This window comes from Psammomys obesus, unplaced genomic scaffold (genome assembly GCF_907164565.1).
Source record: "Psammomys obesus unplaced genomic scaffold, mPsaObe1.curated_primary_1811, whole genome shotgun sequence".
Classification (NCBI taxonomy): Eukaryota; Metazoa; Chordata; class Mammalia; order Rodentia; family Muridae; genus Psammomys; species Psammomys obesus.
Window position 1 is genome coordinate 226,224 of NW_026596406.1, and position 17,926 is coordinate 244,149.

At 41.6% G+C, this 17,926-nt stretch overlaps 1 protein-coding gene across 1 annotated transcript in view; it reads left to right on the forward strand.

Annotated features, from left to right (window-relative positions):
- The window catches only part of Unc13b (unc-13 homolog B), a 192,244-nt gene that overhangs the window by 29,318 nt on the left and 145,000 nt on the right, over positions 1–17,926 (forward strand). Inside the window, exons 2-5 of the mRNA XM_055597640.1 lie at positions 7,152–7,181; positions 11,272–11,371; positions 16,237–16,354; positions 17,602–17,725. Of these exons, the coding sequence (XP_055453615.1) occupies positions 7,152–7,181; positions 11,272–11,371; positions 16,237–16,354; positions 17,602–17,725 (372 nt within the window). The remainder of the gene's footprint in view (positions 1–7,151; positions 7,182–11,271; positions 11,372–16,236; positions 16,355–17,601; positions 17,726–17,926) is intronic.

A 17,926-nucleotide genomic window follows, 5' to 3' on the forward strand; every position in this document is an offset into this window, starting at 1 on the left:
TCCTTCCTTCCTTCCTTCCTTCCTTCCTTCCTTCCTTCCTTCCTTCCCTCCTTCCCTCCCTCCCTCCCTCCCTCCCTCCCAGGATTTCTCTCTGTAGCCCTGGATGTCCTGTAACTTACCATGTAAACCAGACTGACCTTTAACTCACAGAGATCCACCTGCCTCAGCTTCCCAAATGCTGAGATTAAAAACATTGGTGTACCCTTCCTGGCTCTAGTATTGTTTCCTGAAAGCCATATATGGTGATTTTTAGTGACAGGGCTTCTCATTGGGACCTGGGGCTAGTGAATCCCAGTGACCTGCCTGTCTCTACCTTCTCAGGGCTGGGATTGCCTGGCTTTTTTTTGTTGTTGTTGTTTAGATTTATTTATTTTTAATTATGTGTATTTGTTGCCCATGTTCTGAGTCTCCTGGAAGCTGGGGATGCTGGAGCCTCCTGACATGGGTACTGAGGGCTCAGACTGAGCTCTTGTATAGCTCTTCCTACTCTGTCAGAGTAGTGTGGCCTCTTGGCCTCTGAGCCAGCTCACAGCTGAGATGTATACAGTGTGTGTGTGTGTGTGTGTGTGTGTGTGTGTGTGTAGCTGCTGGGGATCATACTCAGGTGCTCATGCTTGCATGGCATGCAATTTACTGACTGAACCAACTTTCTGGCTCTAAAGGAGGGGTGAGAAAAAGACATCATCCCAACCCATGTCCACAGTTTTGTCAGTCTGTGTGGTCAGTCGGTTAACAACTGTTGAAGTGCGTCTTTATATTCAGACACTTGACAGATGTGAAAGTCAGAGTATGCAAAGACAGTTATAATAGTTGACATGAAATTAAAATAAGAATACATATTCCTATTTTTAAATTTTTATTTGTATTTATTTATTAATTATACTGCATTCTGCCTGCATGTGTGTCTGCGCACCAGATCTCATTATAGATGGTTTTGAACCAACATGTAGTTGCTGGGAATTGAACTCAGGACCTTTGGAAGAGCAGCCAGTGTTCTTAACCTCTGAGTCATCTCTCCAGCCACCGATATTCCTATATTTAAAGTTGTTACCTTTCAAATAAAAAGGAAATGGTAGTTGCTGTATCTAAGCGATAGACTTCTTTAATGCTAAGTTCTGAAGCAGGAGAGCAACTAACAAGAGAACCAGTAGTTTGGAACTGTCTCATGAGAGGTCAGGCTTAACCAGGCAGGGAGGCCATTCCCTATGCCTAGAGAACCAGGTCACTGCTAGTGAGTCTGTGTGAATAGGATTATTTTCTATAATCTTCAGAGTGCCTGGAGTAGATTTGGTTCTATAGTAAGGTCAGAGAAACATAGGTGCTAAATTTAGATTTTTTTTTTTTTTGAGGTATAGGTATATTCTCTTATTTTTGCCTTTATTTTTGGGGGGCATGGGGAAAAATGCTCTGTCTGGGTCTTCTTTCTTTAGCTGACTTCAGGGTTTTCATACCATCTGTAGCCTTTAGGAGCCTCAGTGTTCTGTAATGACTTATTTTCCCATACGTCTTTTCTGCTACACACACACACACACACACACACACACACACACACACAAAATGGGGATGAAAAGGGTTTGGGGATAAAAAGGGGTTTTGTGCTAGAGTTCTTAATAGCTTTGATTCCGAAACTAATAATTTTAAGTTGGCTTCATAGTGAGATAGTAAATTTGTTGTTCAATGTTCTTATGACATTGAGACATACACTGCTTTCTTGTTTATCTATCTGTCTATCTATGTATTTATGTATTTTTGAAACAAGGTCTAATGGTAACTTAGTCTGGCCTTAAACTTGCAATGTAGCTGAGGCTAGCCTGAAACCATTGATCCTCCTGCCTCAACCTCTCAGGTGCTGGGACTACAGGTATATGCCACTGAAAGACCCCAGCCTCACCCTAAGTTAAACATAGCTAACGCCATTTTGTGGGACACCACTGTTTTGTAAAACTCTGAAGGCCAGATGAGAAACTGGAAAATTACTGAGAAACCTAGCTGTGTCACCCACTTGGGATATCTGTGGTCAGGCTGCCCCAGTCATACTAAAAACAGTTTGTGTTAATCACTCTCATAGATATCTGTGAGACTGTTTCAGCTAAGATAGGGAAAAACAAAATAACAGGTGGCGGGCCACGTCAGGGGGTCATCATGACTGTTTTGACCACCCAGTTCCTGAAATCTTGGTGCCCCTGCCAAACTTTGACGCAAATTGTAGTCTCGTGTAAACGTACCAATCAGCCCCCTGTAACCATGCCTCTCGCTTCTGTACCAGTGCTTCTGCTCTAAAACCCTATAAAAACCCCAGTTTTTCCCCAAAGAGGCGCGCAAGGGCCTCCCGAGTGACCTTGCTGCCCCGAGTACTCGTGAATCAAAATAAAAGCCTCTTGCTGTTTGCATCCGAATGGACCCGTTGTTCTTTGGGAGGGGGTCTCTCTGACGGAAGATACCCTCCGGGGATCTTTCACCACTACTCTGTATATGACATAATATATTTAATGGATTTGCTTTCTTGCTTGTTTTTGAGATGGTCTCATTTAGCCCAGGCTGACCTCACATTTGCTATGTGGTTTAGAATGACCTTGAACTTTTAGTTTTATTGCCTCCATCTCCTAAGCATTGAGATTAGAGCCATGTACCACTATGCCTATTTTATTTCTTGTTTTATAAATGTTGAAGCCAGACCAGGTGCCGTGGTGCACCCCTATAAGCCCAGCAACTCAGGAATGCAGAGGCAGGTAGAACTTTGTGAGTTCGAGGCCAACTTGGTCTACAAAGTGAGTCCAGGACAGCCAAGGACCGAGAAGCCCTGTTTCTAAAAAACAAAATGTTGAAGCCAGGCCTGGTGGTGCACACCTTTCAGCATTTGGGAGGCAGAGGCAGGCAGATCTCTGTGAGTTCCAAGCCAGCGTGGTCTACATAGTAAATTCTATAAATGTTGTTTTTATTTCCTCAGATGATGCAATGAGATGAGAACCATATCCAAGCTTTACTAATACGTGGCTTGGGCTAAGCCCAGAACAGTTCTAACTATCCCTAGGCCTGGACCAGGAAGCTTCTAGCCTCCATACAATCTAATACTCATGCCTCCAGCCTCTCTCTGCTAACATAGATTTGGAATGTTTTTCTAGTTCTTTCTGAACTCTGGCTGGCCTATTCAACTCAGCCGCTCTGGCTCAAAATTTCTCTCTAAGCTCACTGATTCAAACTGGCTTCTCACTGAATTGCTCTGTTTGGAAAAACTGCCTCTGAACTCCACGAAGTGAACTGCATGAACTCAACTGAACTGCACTGAATTGAACCGTACTTCTGAACTCTACTGTATTGTCTCTTAGAACTCTCTTGCTTTCTCCCTGCACTGCTCTTAAGCACCTTCTCTTTCCTGTCTGTTCCTGTGAGAAATGGGTGTATCCTATCTCTTGACTCATTCTGTCAAATCTTTCTCTGATTCACCAAGTTGTCTGCCTCTCAATTAGACCTCATTGTTTGGGATTAAAGGTGTGTACTATGGGTGTGTCTGTATTCCAGCGGGCTCACACAGACCTAGATCTTTGGATGTGATCCCTTGCCAGAGTAGCCATGCTGGATTAAAATTCTTCTAGAGTTTCAAGGCAGCCAGGGCTACAGATCTATCTTAACAGTTGCCCCCACCAAGAAAACAAAACAAAACAGGCAAACAAAACCAAAATACTCCAAGACAATAACAAAAATATCATGTTGAAAGTAATATGGACCTAATTTTAGACATGAATAGCATAAGGATTTTGCTTTTTTGAGACAGGGTTTTATAGTATATAGGCTGGCCTAAAACTCACTACTTAATTCAAGACTGTCTTTGAACTCTTGCTCTTACTGCCCCCCACCTCGCTAATCTCCCAAATGCTGGCATTAAAGAATGTGCTATCTCATCCATATCTAATGTGAGGACTGAACTAAAACTGTGAGCTGGGTGTAATGGTGCACGCCTTTAATACCAGCACCCGGGAGGCAGAGGCAGGTGGATCTGTGTGAGTTTAAGGCCAGTCTAGCCTACAGAGGAGTTCCAGGACAGCCACGGCTACATAATAAGACTGTCTTAAAAAAAATCCCACAAAACTAAAACTGTGATAACCTTATATTTGAGTGGGCATGGTCTCTCTCTGTAGCCGTGGCTGACAGAGAACTCAGGAGATGTGCTTGCCTCTCCAGTGCTGGGCCTAAAGGTATGCACAACTGTGCCCAGCAATTTTTTAACTTCTTTTTTTTTTTTTTTGTAAGACAAGTTCTTATATAACTTAGGGTTTGATCTTGTGGGCCTCCTATCTTAGCCTCCCAAGTGCCAGGATTACACTGTGCACACTGTTGGGTCCATTTCTCCCCTTCTTCTGATCTCATCCTTTCTCTATCTCCTACCTTAAAAGCTAGAACATTAGTGGTTTTCAGGATGGGTTTTTAGACACAATGATTAATCTATCATACTTATTTATTAATTATAGTAAGATCAGTTCTATTCCATCTAATGCTATTTTAATTCCTTCCCTTCCCCCCCTTTTTTTTTGAGAAAGGGTCTTTTATTTTTAAATTTTGTGTGCATGAGTGTTTGGCTTGCATGTATGTGGTGCCCCCTGTGTCCCTTGTACCCAAGGAGGCCAGAAAAGGATGTGAGATCTCCTGGAACAGAGCTGTAGATGGTTGTGAGCCACTGCAGATGGGTGCTGGAAACTGAATCCAGGTCCTTTGCAATAGTAGCAAGTGCTTTCATCTGATGAACCATCTCTTTAGCCCCATTTTTCAGATAGGATCTTATTATGAAGTTCTGGCTGACCTAATATTTAGAAGTCATGACGTAATTCAGGCTGGCCTTCAGCTTACATAGATCCTCCTGTCTCTGCCTACCACTCAATATGATTATAGGCATTGACTATTCCAACCAGCTAATTTAAAATTTTTTTTTAACTAACTAAAAAAATTTTGTTGCTTATTTTTCATTTATGCTTATTTTGTTTAATTTTTATAGGTATTGATGGTGTAATGATCATTAAAATAATTTAATTTTATCAAACACTTTTTTCTTTTTGTTGTTTTTTTTCAGACAGGGTTTGTCTATGTACCCCTGCTGTCCTGGAACGCACTTTGTAGTCCAGGCTGGCCTTGAATTTAGAGATCCACCTACCTCTGACTCCTGAGCATTGGGTTTGAAGGTGTGTGCCGCCACCACCTGGCTTTTGTTAAACATTTTAAAAATTACATTTGTATTTATTTGGTGTGTATGCTCATGGGTGTGTATGTGCATGTGGATATTAGGGGCAACTTCTGGGAGCTGGTTTTCTCTTTTTACCATCTGGGTGCTGGGAATCAAACTGAAGTGGGCAGACATTGAAACAAGCACCTTTTTTCACTTAGCTGTCTCATGGTCCTATTTGGGTTTATGGGAGAGTCTCATGTAGCTGAGATTAACTTTGAACTCATGTTCTTCTTGCTTCTGCTTTTTCAGTGCTAGAATTGCATACAAACACTACTATGCCCAGGTGAAGTGTATTTTCTCTCTCTTTCTTAATTTTAAAGACAGGGTTTCAGTGTGTAGCGTCGGAACTCATACCCAGGTTGGCTTTAAACTCATCTGTAGTCTCTTAAGTGCTGGGTTTGAAAGATCCCCGGAGGGTATCTTCCGTCTGAGAGACCCCCCTCCCAAGGAACAACGAGGCCATTTGGATGCAAACAGCAAGAGGCTTTTATTGTGCAGCAAGGTCATTCAGATGACTTTTGCGCGCCCCCTGGGTGGAAAGCTGGGGTTTTTATAGAGTTTTAGAGCAGAAGCGTGGGTACAGAAGCGAGAAGCATGAGACCACGGTTTGCGTCAAAGTTTGGCAGGGACACCAAGATTCCAGAACTGGGTGGTCAAAAGGGTCATGATGACCACCCCTTAACGTGGCCACCTGTTATTTTGTTTTTCCCTATCTCAGCTGGAACAATCTCTGACAGATATCCCATGAGGGTAGTCACAACAAGTTGTTTTTAACTCAACAGGGGCAGCCTGACCACAGATATCCCAAGTGGGTGACACAGCTAGGTTTCTCAGTAATTTTCCAGTTTCTCATCTGGCCTTCAGAGTTTTACAAAACAGTGGTGTCTCACAAAATGGCGTTAGCTATGTTTAACTTAGGGTGAGGCTGGGGTCTTTCAGGTTAAAGGCATGCTCCACATGACCTGCTCTACGTTCTCTGTGTTTATGAAAAAGAATACTTGGGAAGAGGATCTGAATTTATATGAGACTACAGACGACATACTTTGGATCAATAAAAAGGAATAGACTTTGGTAGTAATAAGTGCTGATAGAAATGGAGATGGCCTTGTGAAAAGCACTGAGTGACTGGCCTCTTGGAAGCTCTAAGCAGGGCAGCTGTCAGCTATGGGAAGCCTTGGTGTGTAATGTGGAGCACAGAGAGAGGCGGGCAAGCCCTTGTGTACACTTCCAGGCATTGTGCTACTACCCTCCCTCCCCACCATGGCGTTTATCCGAAATCCTCATGCTCTGACTTTGCTGCTTTCTCACTCTGTAGCCCAGGCTGGCCTTGAACTTGTAGCAGTTCTGCCTCAGCCTTCCAAGTGCTAGGACTGCAGACTTGAGCCAGCAGGCTGGCTCTAGCAGGTGTAGTCCTTGGCTTCCCCAGGAGCTGCATGTGCACTTGCGTTGCAAAGTTCTTTCTTGTGCAGCTCCTGCCTATTCTTGAGAAGCAGTTCTGTGTGCTTATGGACAGGAGCCCCTCTTGATAGCTGCTTGTTCTCAGAAGTCACTTCCCACTTCTGCTTTAAAAGCTGTCATCTATATTTTTCCAGCAGTACATTAGCAATAATGAAGTGGAGGATTTTCCATTTAAAAATTTCCTTATTTTTTTGTTTGGTCAACATACTTGTAGGGTAGGTGCTTACTTCCAGCCTGATGATTGACTTTAAAAAAGGAAACATTTATAATTTAAGCTTTAGAAAGATGTCTAACACAAAACTGATGGCCTGCCGTTCGGTTTCCTCTACCTCCTTGTCAGGAGGCAGGAATGGAGATGGTTTTCATTGGTACGAGATTGGGTTGAATACCTTTGAGTGGGTCTTTGACCAAATGTTCAGCTTTTTTTCCTAATAATCAGGCTTAACTTCTTAACCTTACCTCTTTTGTTTTCTTGCAGTAAAAAGAGCCAAATTCCAGGGTTCACCAGGTAAGTCTGACCCTCTCTTACTGTTACCTTTCATCTTTCATGTTTGCTGTGATTTAAAGCAGTCTTAAAAAATATTTTATTTTGTGCGAGTGTGAAGGTATTTGTGTGCAGTACTACGAAGAGGCCAGAAGAGGGTGTCATTTCCCTAACTGGAGTTAGAGGTGGCTGTAAACTGCCCATGTGGGTGCTAGGAACTGAACTGTAGTCCTTTGCAAAGATAGCAAGTGCATTTAACCACTGAACCATTTCTCTATCTCCCTTAGAACAATCTTAAAAAGGGGGGGGGGCACAGGATTGCTCAAAGAAAAAGCATTTGCTATTCAAGTCTGATGACCTAAGGAGATTCAACTTGGGAGATTCCATTCTCTACTTTTCTACCTTGTGATTTTCAGAGAATGAATTCAGATTGTGTAAGCTTCATATTAGGTTACCTCTACCTGCTGAGCCATCTCACTGGCCCTTCAAAAACAACCTTAAAACAGAATCATTAATTATAAAATGGGTATGGGTATACATTTCTATAATCCTAGTGCTTGGGAGGCTGGTGCAGGAGGATTGCTTGTCCAGATCAGCCTCAGCTACATACAGAGACCCAAGCTCATAAAGAAAAAAAAAAAAAAAATCAATGATTTCATTTAGTTTACTACTTACAGTAATTGTTTTAATTCAATAAGTTAATTCATGAAATTATTACTCCATTGCTGTAGAACATTTTACTCTGTTTGCCTGCATTTTTATTTATATTATCAACAAAAGTTTATCCTTTATCTCTTGCCAACTCAATTATACTTCTCTAAAGTAATTACTTAGAAGTTTTTGTATACCTTTCCAGATTTTTTTCCATGGGTATTCTTCTAGCCATAATGGAAGACACACACATCTGTGTCCAACGTGCTTAATTGCCTCAGTAATACATCATACAAATCCTTTTCTATTTGTGTATATCGGACATTATTGTAAAGGTACTGTGTAGATTTTGTTGTATCCAAGGTCAATATGGATAAATATTTGTTACTTTCAGTGTCTTGCTATTATAAATCATGAATTTTGTTATGTATTTATGATTGTCCAATTTTTTAAATGTATCTATATGCTAGAGTTTAAAAATACAGTTACTGTGTCACAGTTATGTATTTTTAAAGTATTTGGTGTGGCTGAAAATGGCTCTTAGTTTAAAGAGGTTTAAATGGAAATGATGCTTTGGTGTTGGCCATTGGCTTTCTGGATTTTGTTTGTGCCAAGCACACCTTTTCTATACTATTGCATCCTATTTTTTCTATGTATATGTGCCGACGGCATGCTCATGCCATCGAATGTGTGTGGGGCACTTTTGGCAGCCACTTCTGATCTTTGCCCATATGGCTTCTAGGAATCAAATTTAGGATTGAGGTTGCCAGCCTTGGTGGCAGGCACTCTTGCCTACTAAGTCATCTTGCTGGCCTTTACATTTACTTTTAATTAAAAAAAAATCTTTTGAGATGGGTCTCACATAGCCCAGGGTAGCCTTGAAGTAGCTACATGACTAAGGATGACTTTGAACTTCGGAACACCTTGTCTTCTCAATAGTGCTGGGATTATTCTAGGTATGTGGTGCTAAGAAGTCAAACCTGGGCCTTATATATCCAAATCAGGCACTTTATTAATCCCCCTTTAAACAGGTGTCACTTTGTAGTGGAAGCTGACCTGAAAGTTGCTATGTGGCCTAGGATAGAGTTTATTTTTCAGTAATCCTACCTTGGCCTCCCGAGTGCTGCAATTACAAACATGAGCCACCATGTGGCTAGATTATACTGAGATGAAAAACTATATGAATTAAAAAAAAATTAGCCAGGTGTGGTGGTATATATCTTTAATTCCACCGCTTGGAGGTAGAGGCGTTAGGATCTGAGTTTAAGGTCAGCGTGGTTTGCACAGCCAGTTCCAAGACGGCCAGGACTACAGAGAAAGATTCTGTTTCTAAAAGAAAAAAAAGATTATCTGTAGCATCCATGTATGTGCATGTGTGTGAAACTGTGCATGTTTGTACACGTGTGCATGGAGGCCAGATGTGATCTTGGATCTCTTTCTCAATTGCTTTCCGCTTCAGTTTTTTCAGACTGGCTGTCTCAATGAACCTGGACCTTCCCAGTTGTCTGCATTGGATGGTCAGCAAGCCCCTAGGGTGTTCCTGTTTCTAGCTTCCAACTGCTAGGATTACAAGTGTGTACCACCAAGCCTGGAAAAAGATTTGAGTTTCGTTTTCTAGGACTGAGAATTGAATCTTGAGACTGCACATACGGGAAGATGCTCTGCCACCTAGCCCTTTCCCCAGTTTAAGATCTGTGAAACAAGATGACCGTCTAGAGCTGGGTTCTAGACGTGTTACCTTCTGCGCCTTTCATGAGGGTGCTAGGGATATGGACTCAGGTCCTCATGCTGCTGCAATAAGCATCTTACCCATTGAGCCATGTCCCCAGTTCTTTTTGTTTCTGCTTTGGGGATAGCCTTGCTTTGTCGCCTACGCTGGCCTGAAATCTCAGTCCCCTCACCTGGCTAAAGATACACCTGGACAGTGTATCTTCTAATGGACTGTGTGGCAGCACTCATTTTCTCACATTGTCTAACATTGGGCCATTGTTTTAAGCAGTATTTGGCAATTTGGTGAGTTAACATGATAGCTCATAGTTTTGCTTTTATGAAATGATTTTCATAATACAAAAAGCAAACCCTCAGGCCACATATGGTTGTCCACACTTGTAATCCTACTACTTTGTAGGCTGAGGCAGGAGAATCTTGCGTTCAAAGTCAGCAGAGTGAATTTTGAGACAGCCTGGACTGCACAGTCGATTCAGAACACTTGCAGAGGTTTGAGTTTCAGGTTACTCCCTTTGTTTTCTGCTCAGTTTATCATTTTAGAGAATTTCTTTTTCAACTTTATGATGATTCTTTTCATGTAAACTGTAGATCAAGCTTGAAATTCATTTTTTTCATGACAATTTCTCCTTCAATTTATGTCCTTTATCAAGGGGGCTCTGCAGCTGTTACCTCTATCTGTATTTTATGATTACATATATATATATTTATATATAATTTATTTATTTATTCACGCATTCATCTATTTATCTATCTATCTATCTATCTATCTATTTATTTATTTATTTATTTATTGAGAGAAAGAATCAAGAGTTCAAGGCTGGCCTTGAACTTGCTGTGTAGCTGAGGGTGGCCTTAAACTCCCTATTTACCTCTGCCTCCTAAGTGGTCCTGGGATTATGGATATTCATCACCAGATCTTTCTCTCCCAAATATGTGTCTTAAAATTTGAAGTAGGTTATGTACTTGAAATTAAGGTATAGTTTTATCACTTTTTGCAATTCTGTAATGCCTTGATTGTATATTAGGTACAGTTTTTTAATAATTTATTTATTTTTATTTTATGTACATTGGTGTTTTGCATGTATGAGGGTGTTGGATTTCCCCGGAACAGGATTTACAAACAGTTGTGAGCTACCATGTGGGTGCTGGGAGTTGAACATGGGACTTCTGGAAGAGAAGCCAGTGCTCTTAACTGCTGAGCCATCTCTCCAGCTCATAGCCTTATTCATTCATTCATTCATTCATTCATTTATTTATTTATTTATTTATTTAGTTAGTTAGTTAGTTTTTGACACAGGGTTTCTCTGTGTAGCCCTGGATGTCCTAGACTCACTCTGTAGACCAGGCTGGCCTCGAACTCACAGAGATCCACCTGCCTCTGCCTCCTGAGGGCTGGGTTAAAGGTGTATGCATTACCATGCCCGACTGTAGCTTCAGTTTTAATTGCACGTTAAATACTTTAATTTGTTATTTCTTAATCCCATCTATCTTTTTGACATTTTATACATATGGGTGTTTTGCCTTTATGTGTGTCTGTGTACCACATGTGTGCCTGGTGCCCGTGGAACCAAGAAGAGGATGACAGGGCTCCTGGAACTCTCCCTTTTGAAGAGCAGCCACTGTTCTTGAGTAGAGCTATCTCTCTAGCCTTTGCTGTTACTTGATTTTAAGGGCTTTTTGAAATTGGATAATAACCTGAATACTATTAACATCTCTGTTTTGCAATTTTTCAAAGGTAAGTTTAACACATACGTGACCCTGAAAGTCCAGAATGTGAAGAGCACAACTGTAGCAGTCCGTGGTGACCAGCCCTCCTGGGAACAAGATTTCATGTTGTAAGCATTTTGTCAAAGTGTTTGTCTACACATTCTGTAGTCATAATAAGTCGGTGATGTCTGTGTGGACTAGTGATGTGTTAATGTGCCAACAGTGCTATGTATTGTTTTAGTCTGTGGAGGCAAGTGGGGCTTGTGGTAGTGGTGAGGTCCATTGCAGTTTTTACCTTTCATTGATTCGTAATGTATCCTTGGAGATGAATGGCGGGTCCGAGTAACCCTGTGGTAACTTGGTAGGTGGGTGCTGCCTTCTCAGATTTTCCTCCCAGATCAGATTCAGTGCAGTGCAGTGTCCTTAGCATAACATCAAATGTAACTTTGTCTTTGGTCCTCAAAGACACTCTGTGGAAATGTGGTGATGTGTGTTCAAGACTGTGTGCGTACCTAAATAATTTCTTTAGAGCATGGCTTCTCAAACCTTTTCCATTCCATTTTCCCCTGAAAAATTTTGTTTTGTTATGTTTTTTTGAGACAGGGTTTCCCTATGTAGCCTTGGCTGTCCCGGACTCACTCTGTAGACCAGGCTGGCCTTGAACTTGCAGAGATCCACCTGCTTCTGCTTCCCTGAGTGCTGGGATTACTCATGTGAGCCACTATGCCCAGCAGTCCCCTGAAAAATTTTTGATTGAGTTTGGGTATGTAGGTATATAAAATGGTTGTATAAATCAAGCATTTACATTAATGAATACATTTAACTTTTTAGGGCTCAGGATATAGCTCAGTTGGTAAGGTATTTGCCTAATATGCTAGGGGCCTTGGGTTCCAGCCCTAGTACCCCATCTGCACCAAAAGTGTTTTCTCTTGGACTAGGGATGTAGCTTAGTGGTAAAACCCTACGTTCAGTTCTCAGCACTGAAAAAAATTTTTAAAAATTAAGCTAAAATAAAATCTTACACAATTCTTTGTAGATGAAAGCAGGCTGTATACAAACGAGTTGGGTGTGCCTACTTACTTTTTAATGGAACTCTTCTTAAGCCACAGGGATCCTCCAAGTAAAACATCTGAGCATGATACTGTGCAAAGATAGAACTTCCTTGTTTCCATGGAGAGGGATGGCATAACTAACCCATTACAATTTATAGGAAAAAGCTGTACATGTGCACAATCTAGACACGATGTTCCGGCCACACTCTGGCTCCGGTGTGCAGTGCTGTGTGCGCACGGAGCTGCAGGGAAATCCTGTGCTGCAGCACAGGCTAGCACTGCTGGAAGCACTTCAGATTCACTACTTTGCACTTCTGATTTTTGTTAGTGTCCAGCATCATGTGTTTGGAAACCTCTTACTGTCTTTGTGACCTTAAATCCAGTTATGAGCCACTGCATAGTGTGGCAACTGCAGGTCTAAGCAGCTGTGCCTTTAGAACTGCGGTTCTTAACATGTGGGCGGCGAAACGACCTTTCACAGGGTGTGTAAGACCATTGGAAAACACAGATGTTTATGTTATAATTCACAACACTAGCAAAATTATAGTTATAAAGTAGCAATGAAATGATTTATGGTGTGAAAGGGTGGCAGCACAGCGAAGGCTGGGAACCACTGACTAGACGATGAACATTCTCTCCTTATAATTCTTCTGTCTTAGCAGCATTCTAAGCCTCATGTGTCCCCCTGAGAGTGGTAGTGACGTAAGAATGAGGTTACCGGTTTCCTTCTACACGTCAGGAATGTGCAGTCGACTATTGATGGCGTGCACAAGCCTCCTCCCACAGTAGCTGTACCACAGACGCTGTGTCAGTCTGGGCTTCCTGTTCTCTCCTGTCAGTCCTGACTGTCAGTCCTGTAATAATTCCTCCACTACAACACTCCCTGCTGTGTAAAAAACTCCCATCTTCTGCTGTCTCTTAGTAAAGCTAGCTGTATTCTTGTGTGCTTATTTTCCAATTGACCAGAGCATTACTTTGACCCTTGCTGTGATTTGTGTGAATTTTTGTCTGTGTGAATTTTGCTTTTTTTTGAGACAGGGTTTTTCTTTATAGCCCTGGCTGTCCTGGATTCACTCTGTAGACCAGGCTGGCCTTTAACTCAGAAGTCCACCTGTTCTGCCTCCCAAGTGCTGGGATTAAAGGTGTCTTCCACCACTACCTGGCTTTTTTTCACATTTACACATAAGCTTTGTTCGTTGTTTTCTTTTTTTCTCTTATTCCTGTCTTTTTTGTTACTGGCAGCTCCATTACTGCTATGACTTCCCTTTTTATTTTCTCTTTTAAAAGCCTCTTCCTCCTCAATGTACTTTGTTGCTCTAACTGGTATAGATTTTTTTTTTCTCAAAATGTTATTATACTGCAGTATGTATGTATATATGTATGTATGTATGTATGTTTGTATGTATAAGTGCATTTGCAACAAGGGCTGATATAGCCCAGGCTAGCCTCAAGTTTACTACATTGCTGAGCATGACCTTAGTCTTTATGAGATCCCATATTTGGCTGTGTGTATGTGTGTGTTCAGACATTGTAGCCTATGGTTACCTGGAACTTAATACAACGAGAATGGCCTCTAAATTGTAAGAATCCTGCCTCAGTCGCCCAAGTGCTAGAATTAACGAGCATGCTTCACTATGTCTGGCTCATGTTATATATATGTGTGTGTGTGTGTATCTCATTTGCAGCACTAAATTGCTCACTTTTTTTAAGATTTATTTATTTTATGTATGAGTTCTCTCAATACACACCTGCATGCCAGAAGAGAGCACCAGATCTCATTACGGATGGTTGTGGGCCACCATGTGGTTGCTGGGAAATGAACTCAGGACCTCTGGAATAGCCTTGATTGAGTTAATTGTCTCTGGGTTCTAGGATAAGCATAGAGTTATGACTTCTTGGTTGTATGTTCTAAGCATCTGTACATGAGAGGAGAGGATCCACAGAGAAGAGAAATCTGTGAAGAACAGATTTTCTTCTTTCTTTGTTCATGTCAAACAGACTTTGGGCTCTTTATTTTATCTGGTAGCTTGAAATGCAATTTAGGAGTTGCATTGGGACTAATATGTATGTATACCCAAGAAAATTTTCCATTTTAGATTTAAATGAGAGACACTTTACATAGATTTTTCAGATGCTGGGTGTACTTTCAAAGTCCGGTTCATTAGGCTGAACAAAACTACATGACAAAAAGCTCAGTGTCCCCACTGTGAGCATCCTAAGTTAATGAGTGGGTTAGTAGCTTTGGTTACTTTTCCAGATACTTTGGAAGATTTCTGGAGACAAGACCTGGGCCTGATGTTAAGTATCTCCCCCAAAGTACCAATTATATATAAATGCTTGGAAAATATTAACTGAAAAGTGAATGAGCTCAGTAGCATCCTCTGTGCTCTACTGTAGATGGAAAAGGAATACCGTTTCTTTGCTTTGTTTGCTTGCAGCATGGTTGGCATGGTTTCTGTGGCTGTAAGTCCACACTCCAAACTAGTGCACTGAGACCACTTACCTTACAGGACAACAGAGAGGCCAACCTTTCTCTAAGGCACACACTTAGCACTTCCTATGATGAGTGGTAGCTCATATTTTTCTGGATAGCGTCTTCCTGTTTTTTTAAATTGTTTTTTACCTGGCCTTTCTCTCCAAATCACTGTGTTTTTCAACAAAAGCTTTCTCAAGAATGTTCTTAATACTAACGCAATGCATTTTGGTTTTACCCTACCGTTGTGGTTGTGCTTGTGATAGCCCACACTGTGTTTATTTATGCCTTTTCACTGCTGGAGATTGAACCTGGGGTCTCACACATGGTAGACCCAGCCTCCATTCAAATCTACGTGTTCCCAGGACCGCTTTTCTTCTCCCTGGATGCTGTTTTATAAACTTAAAAGTTCCCTGTTTGTATTCACTAGAGCTAAGTTAGGACAGTTGTAATATTAACAATAAAACATTTAAGGTTGCTGCACAGGGATAGAAATATAGGCAGGCCTGAAAGTAAGGCCTGAATCACTTGACCTCATGTTTAGTAATGCTGCATTGGTCTGACCATCGCATCTCCAGATGGCAGGGGACAGATAAAGGTCCTTCTCTTTCTTTCTCCTTGAGCGCCTTCCTCCCTACCTTCTCTCCCTTTTTCCTTTTTCACTTTCACTGAGGTATAATCAGTGTATAAAAGTAACCCTGTTATGTACACAGCATGGGGAGACTGAACACACATACACACTTGACTACTATCACCATGTTCAAGGTAATAAATGTGTCCATCACCTCCAGCAGTTTCTTTCTGACCCACCCCTCCACCTTGCTGCTAACCACATTTAACACAACATTTATTCTGTTAAAAGGTTTTCCTTATTTAGTACTGGGGAACCCAGGGCCTTGTGCATGGTAAGCAAGTACTCTACTACTGAGCTCTATTTCTTGCTACCTCCCAACAAAATTTCAAGTTAACAATAACTTTTTGTTAACAATAAGTACTCTGTTGTAAAACAGGTCTCTCAAACTTACCTTGATTCATATGATAAATGTATTTTTGGAAACCCTATCTTAAACAATAGTAATAAAATATAAAAACAAATTCATTTTCTCCTTTCTTCTCTCCTCCTCTTTATTTTCCTCTTCAGTCCCTCCCTCTCTTTTTCTCTCTCCCTGAGTCTGTGAACACTTTGAACTTGTAGTCCTCTGGTCTCAGTCTCCTGAATTCTAGAATTATGGGCATATACCACCATGTCCAGCTATAAAAGCACTATTCTGTGGATACCTGTTATAAGTTCCGAGAATTTGAAAGTTCACTTTCAGCCTTCAGGGATACGTTTATTTTCCTTAAAATAAGGTACTAGTGAAAAGTGTTCAAGGCTAGCAAAGGAGGCAATTATAGTATTGTGTTGTTGTTTTTTTTTTTTTTTTCATGTTATCTGGCTCTCTTCAAACGACTTTCTGTTTTCCATTAGTGAGATCAGTCGTCTGGACCTTGGCCTAAGTGTGGAGGTATGGAACAAAGGACTGATATGGGACACAATGGTGGGGACCGTTTGGATTGCACTGAAGACTATTCGTCAGTCGGATGAGGTTAGTTAGTGTGTTGCCTGTTTGGAAGTGTGGTTGCAACCTTTGCCTCCCCTCATCTTAAGCTCCTCCTCAGATGATATTTGCCTATGCATGCCTGTCCCTTTTCTAATTAGAGGTCATGTGTCCTCTTCATCTCTAACCTAGCCAGACAGGACTGTCTTTAAACTGTTCTTCCCCATGTCCTGTGATGGATCTTAGAGATGGCCAAACACCTCTTAAACCTGTCAGGTAGACAGTCTTGTCTGAGTAACGTGTATGTGGTCTCACATTCTCATTTAAACGCTGTCCTGGGAAGAATGCCATTACACTTCCTTAGCCAACTGGCTGGATACTATTTTTGGATCTATTTTTCTAAGCCACTCCCCAGGCAACTGTTTTCAGACTTCTTTTGTGTATAATACTTTTGGAATTTAAGGAATTATCAGGTTGGTGGTACATACTTATATTGTCTTTACTCATTTTCAGGTTGAAGTCTTAGTCCACTTTCCCAGATTCCACTTAGAGATCACTGTTTCCCCACTGGCTCTGTACTTACACAGAATTGACTCTATCACTGTATAGCTTGACTGTGCACTACAAGCTTTCTTTGGAAGTGGGGGAGTTGAAGGCATGACTTCATTGTCTGTATTTGCGTGAGTTCTAAGTCTCTACTCCTGTAGGCAGGGGAAGAGCTCATTTTTATAGCAGTTCTATTCAATTCTGTTTACCCAGTGAAATAGTCACTAAGAATCATGAGATTGGAGCCAGGTGTGGTGGCACATGCCTGTAATCCCAGAACTTGGGGAGGCAGAGGCAGGCAGATCTTTATGAGTTCAAGGCCAGCCTGGTCTACAGAGTGAGTTCAAGGACAGCCAAAGGCTATACAGAGAAACCCTGTATTAAAAAACCAAACCAACCAAACAACAATTCTCTCCCCCCGCCCCCCGCCCCCCGCCCAAGAATCATGAATATTGGTCCATATGGATGCTTACTTTTAAAGTTTGGTATTTTGGAAAGTCATCCTTACCAGAACTGCACAGCTGAACACAGTGAAAGTTGCCCCTGGAAACCCTCTCTCCACAAAGGGGAGAAAAGAGCCACAGAATGAGTGGTGGGAGTGGTTTGTTTTATTTTTATTTTTCCTTATCATGGTATATGAGTGGTCCTCTGGATGCTCTTGAAGAAGGGAATTCAGAGAACACCTGGCTCTTGAACCACAAAGGGAATCAAGAAAGTTTAGAGTTTAATCTTAGACCTTTGTTTCCTAGGAAGGGCCGGGGGAGTGGTCTACACTGGAGGCTGAGACATTAATGAAAGATGATGAGATCTGTGGAACCAAAAACCCAACTCCTCATAAGATTTTGCTTGATACACGATTTGAGTTGCCGTTTGGTGAGTCTGTTTTGATGAGATTTAAGGGTGATTTAACCCTTTTTACGACACTGTTTCAGACTGTGTGCTTGTTGTTTTGCCAGCGTCGGTCTGTCTTCTTTGGCGTACTATCGTAGGCATCTGTGGTCACCCACTCTGTCCCGTGACAGCTAGTCCACGATGAAGGAAAGTCCACGTTGGTCCTCAGAACCTGGGCATGGT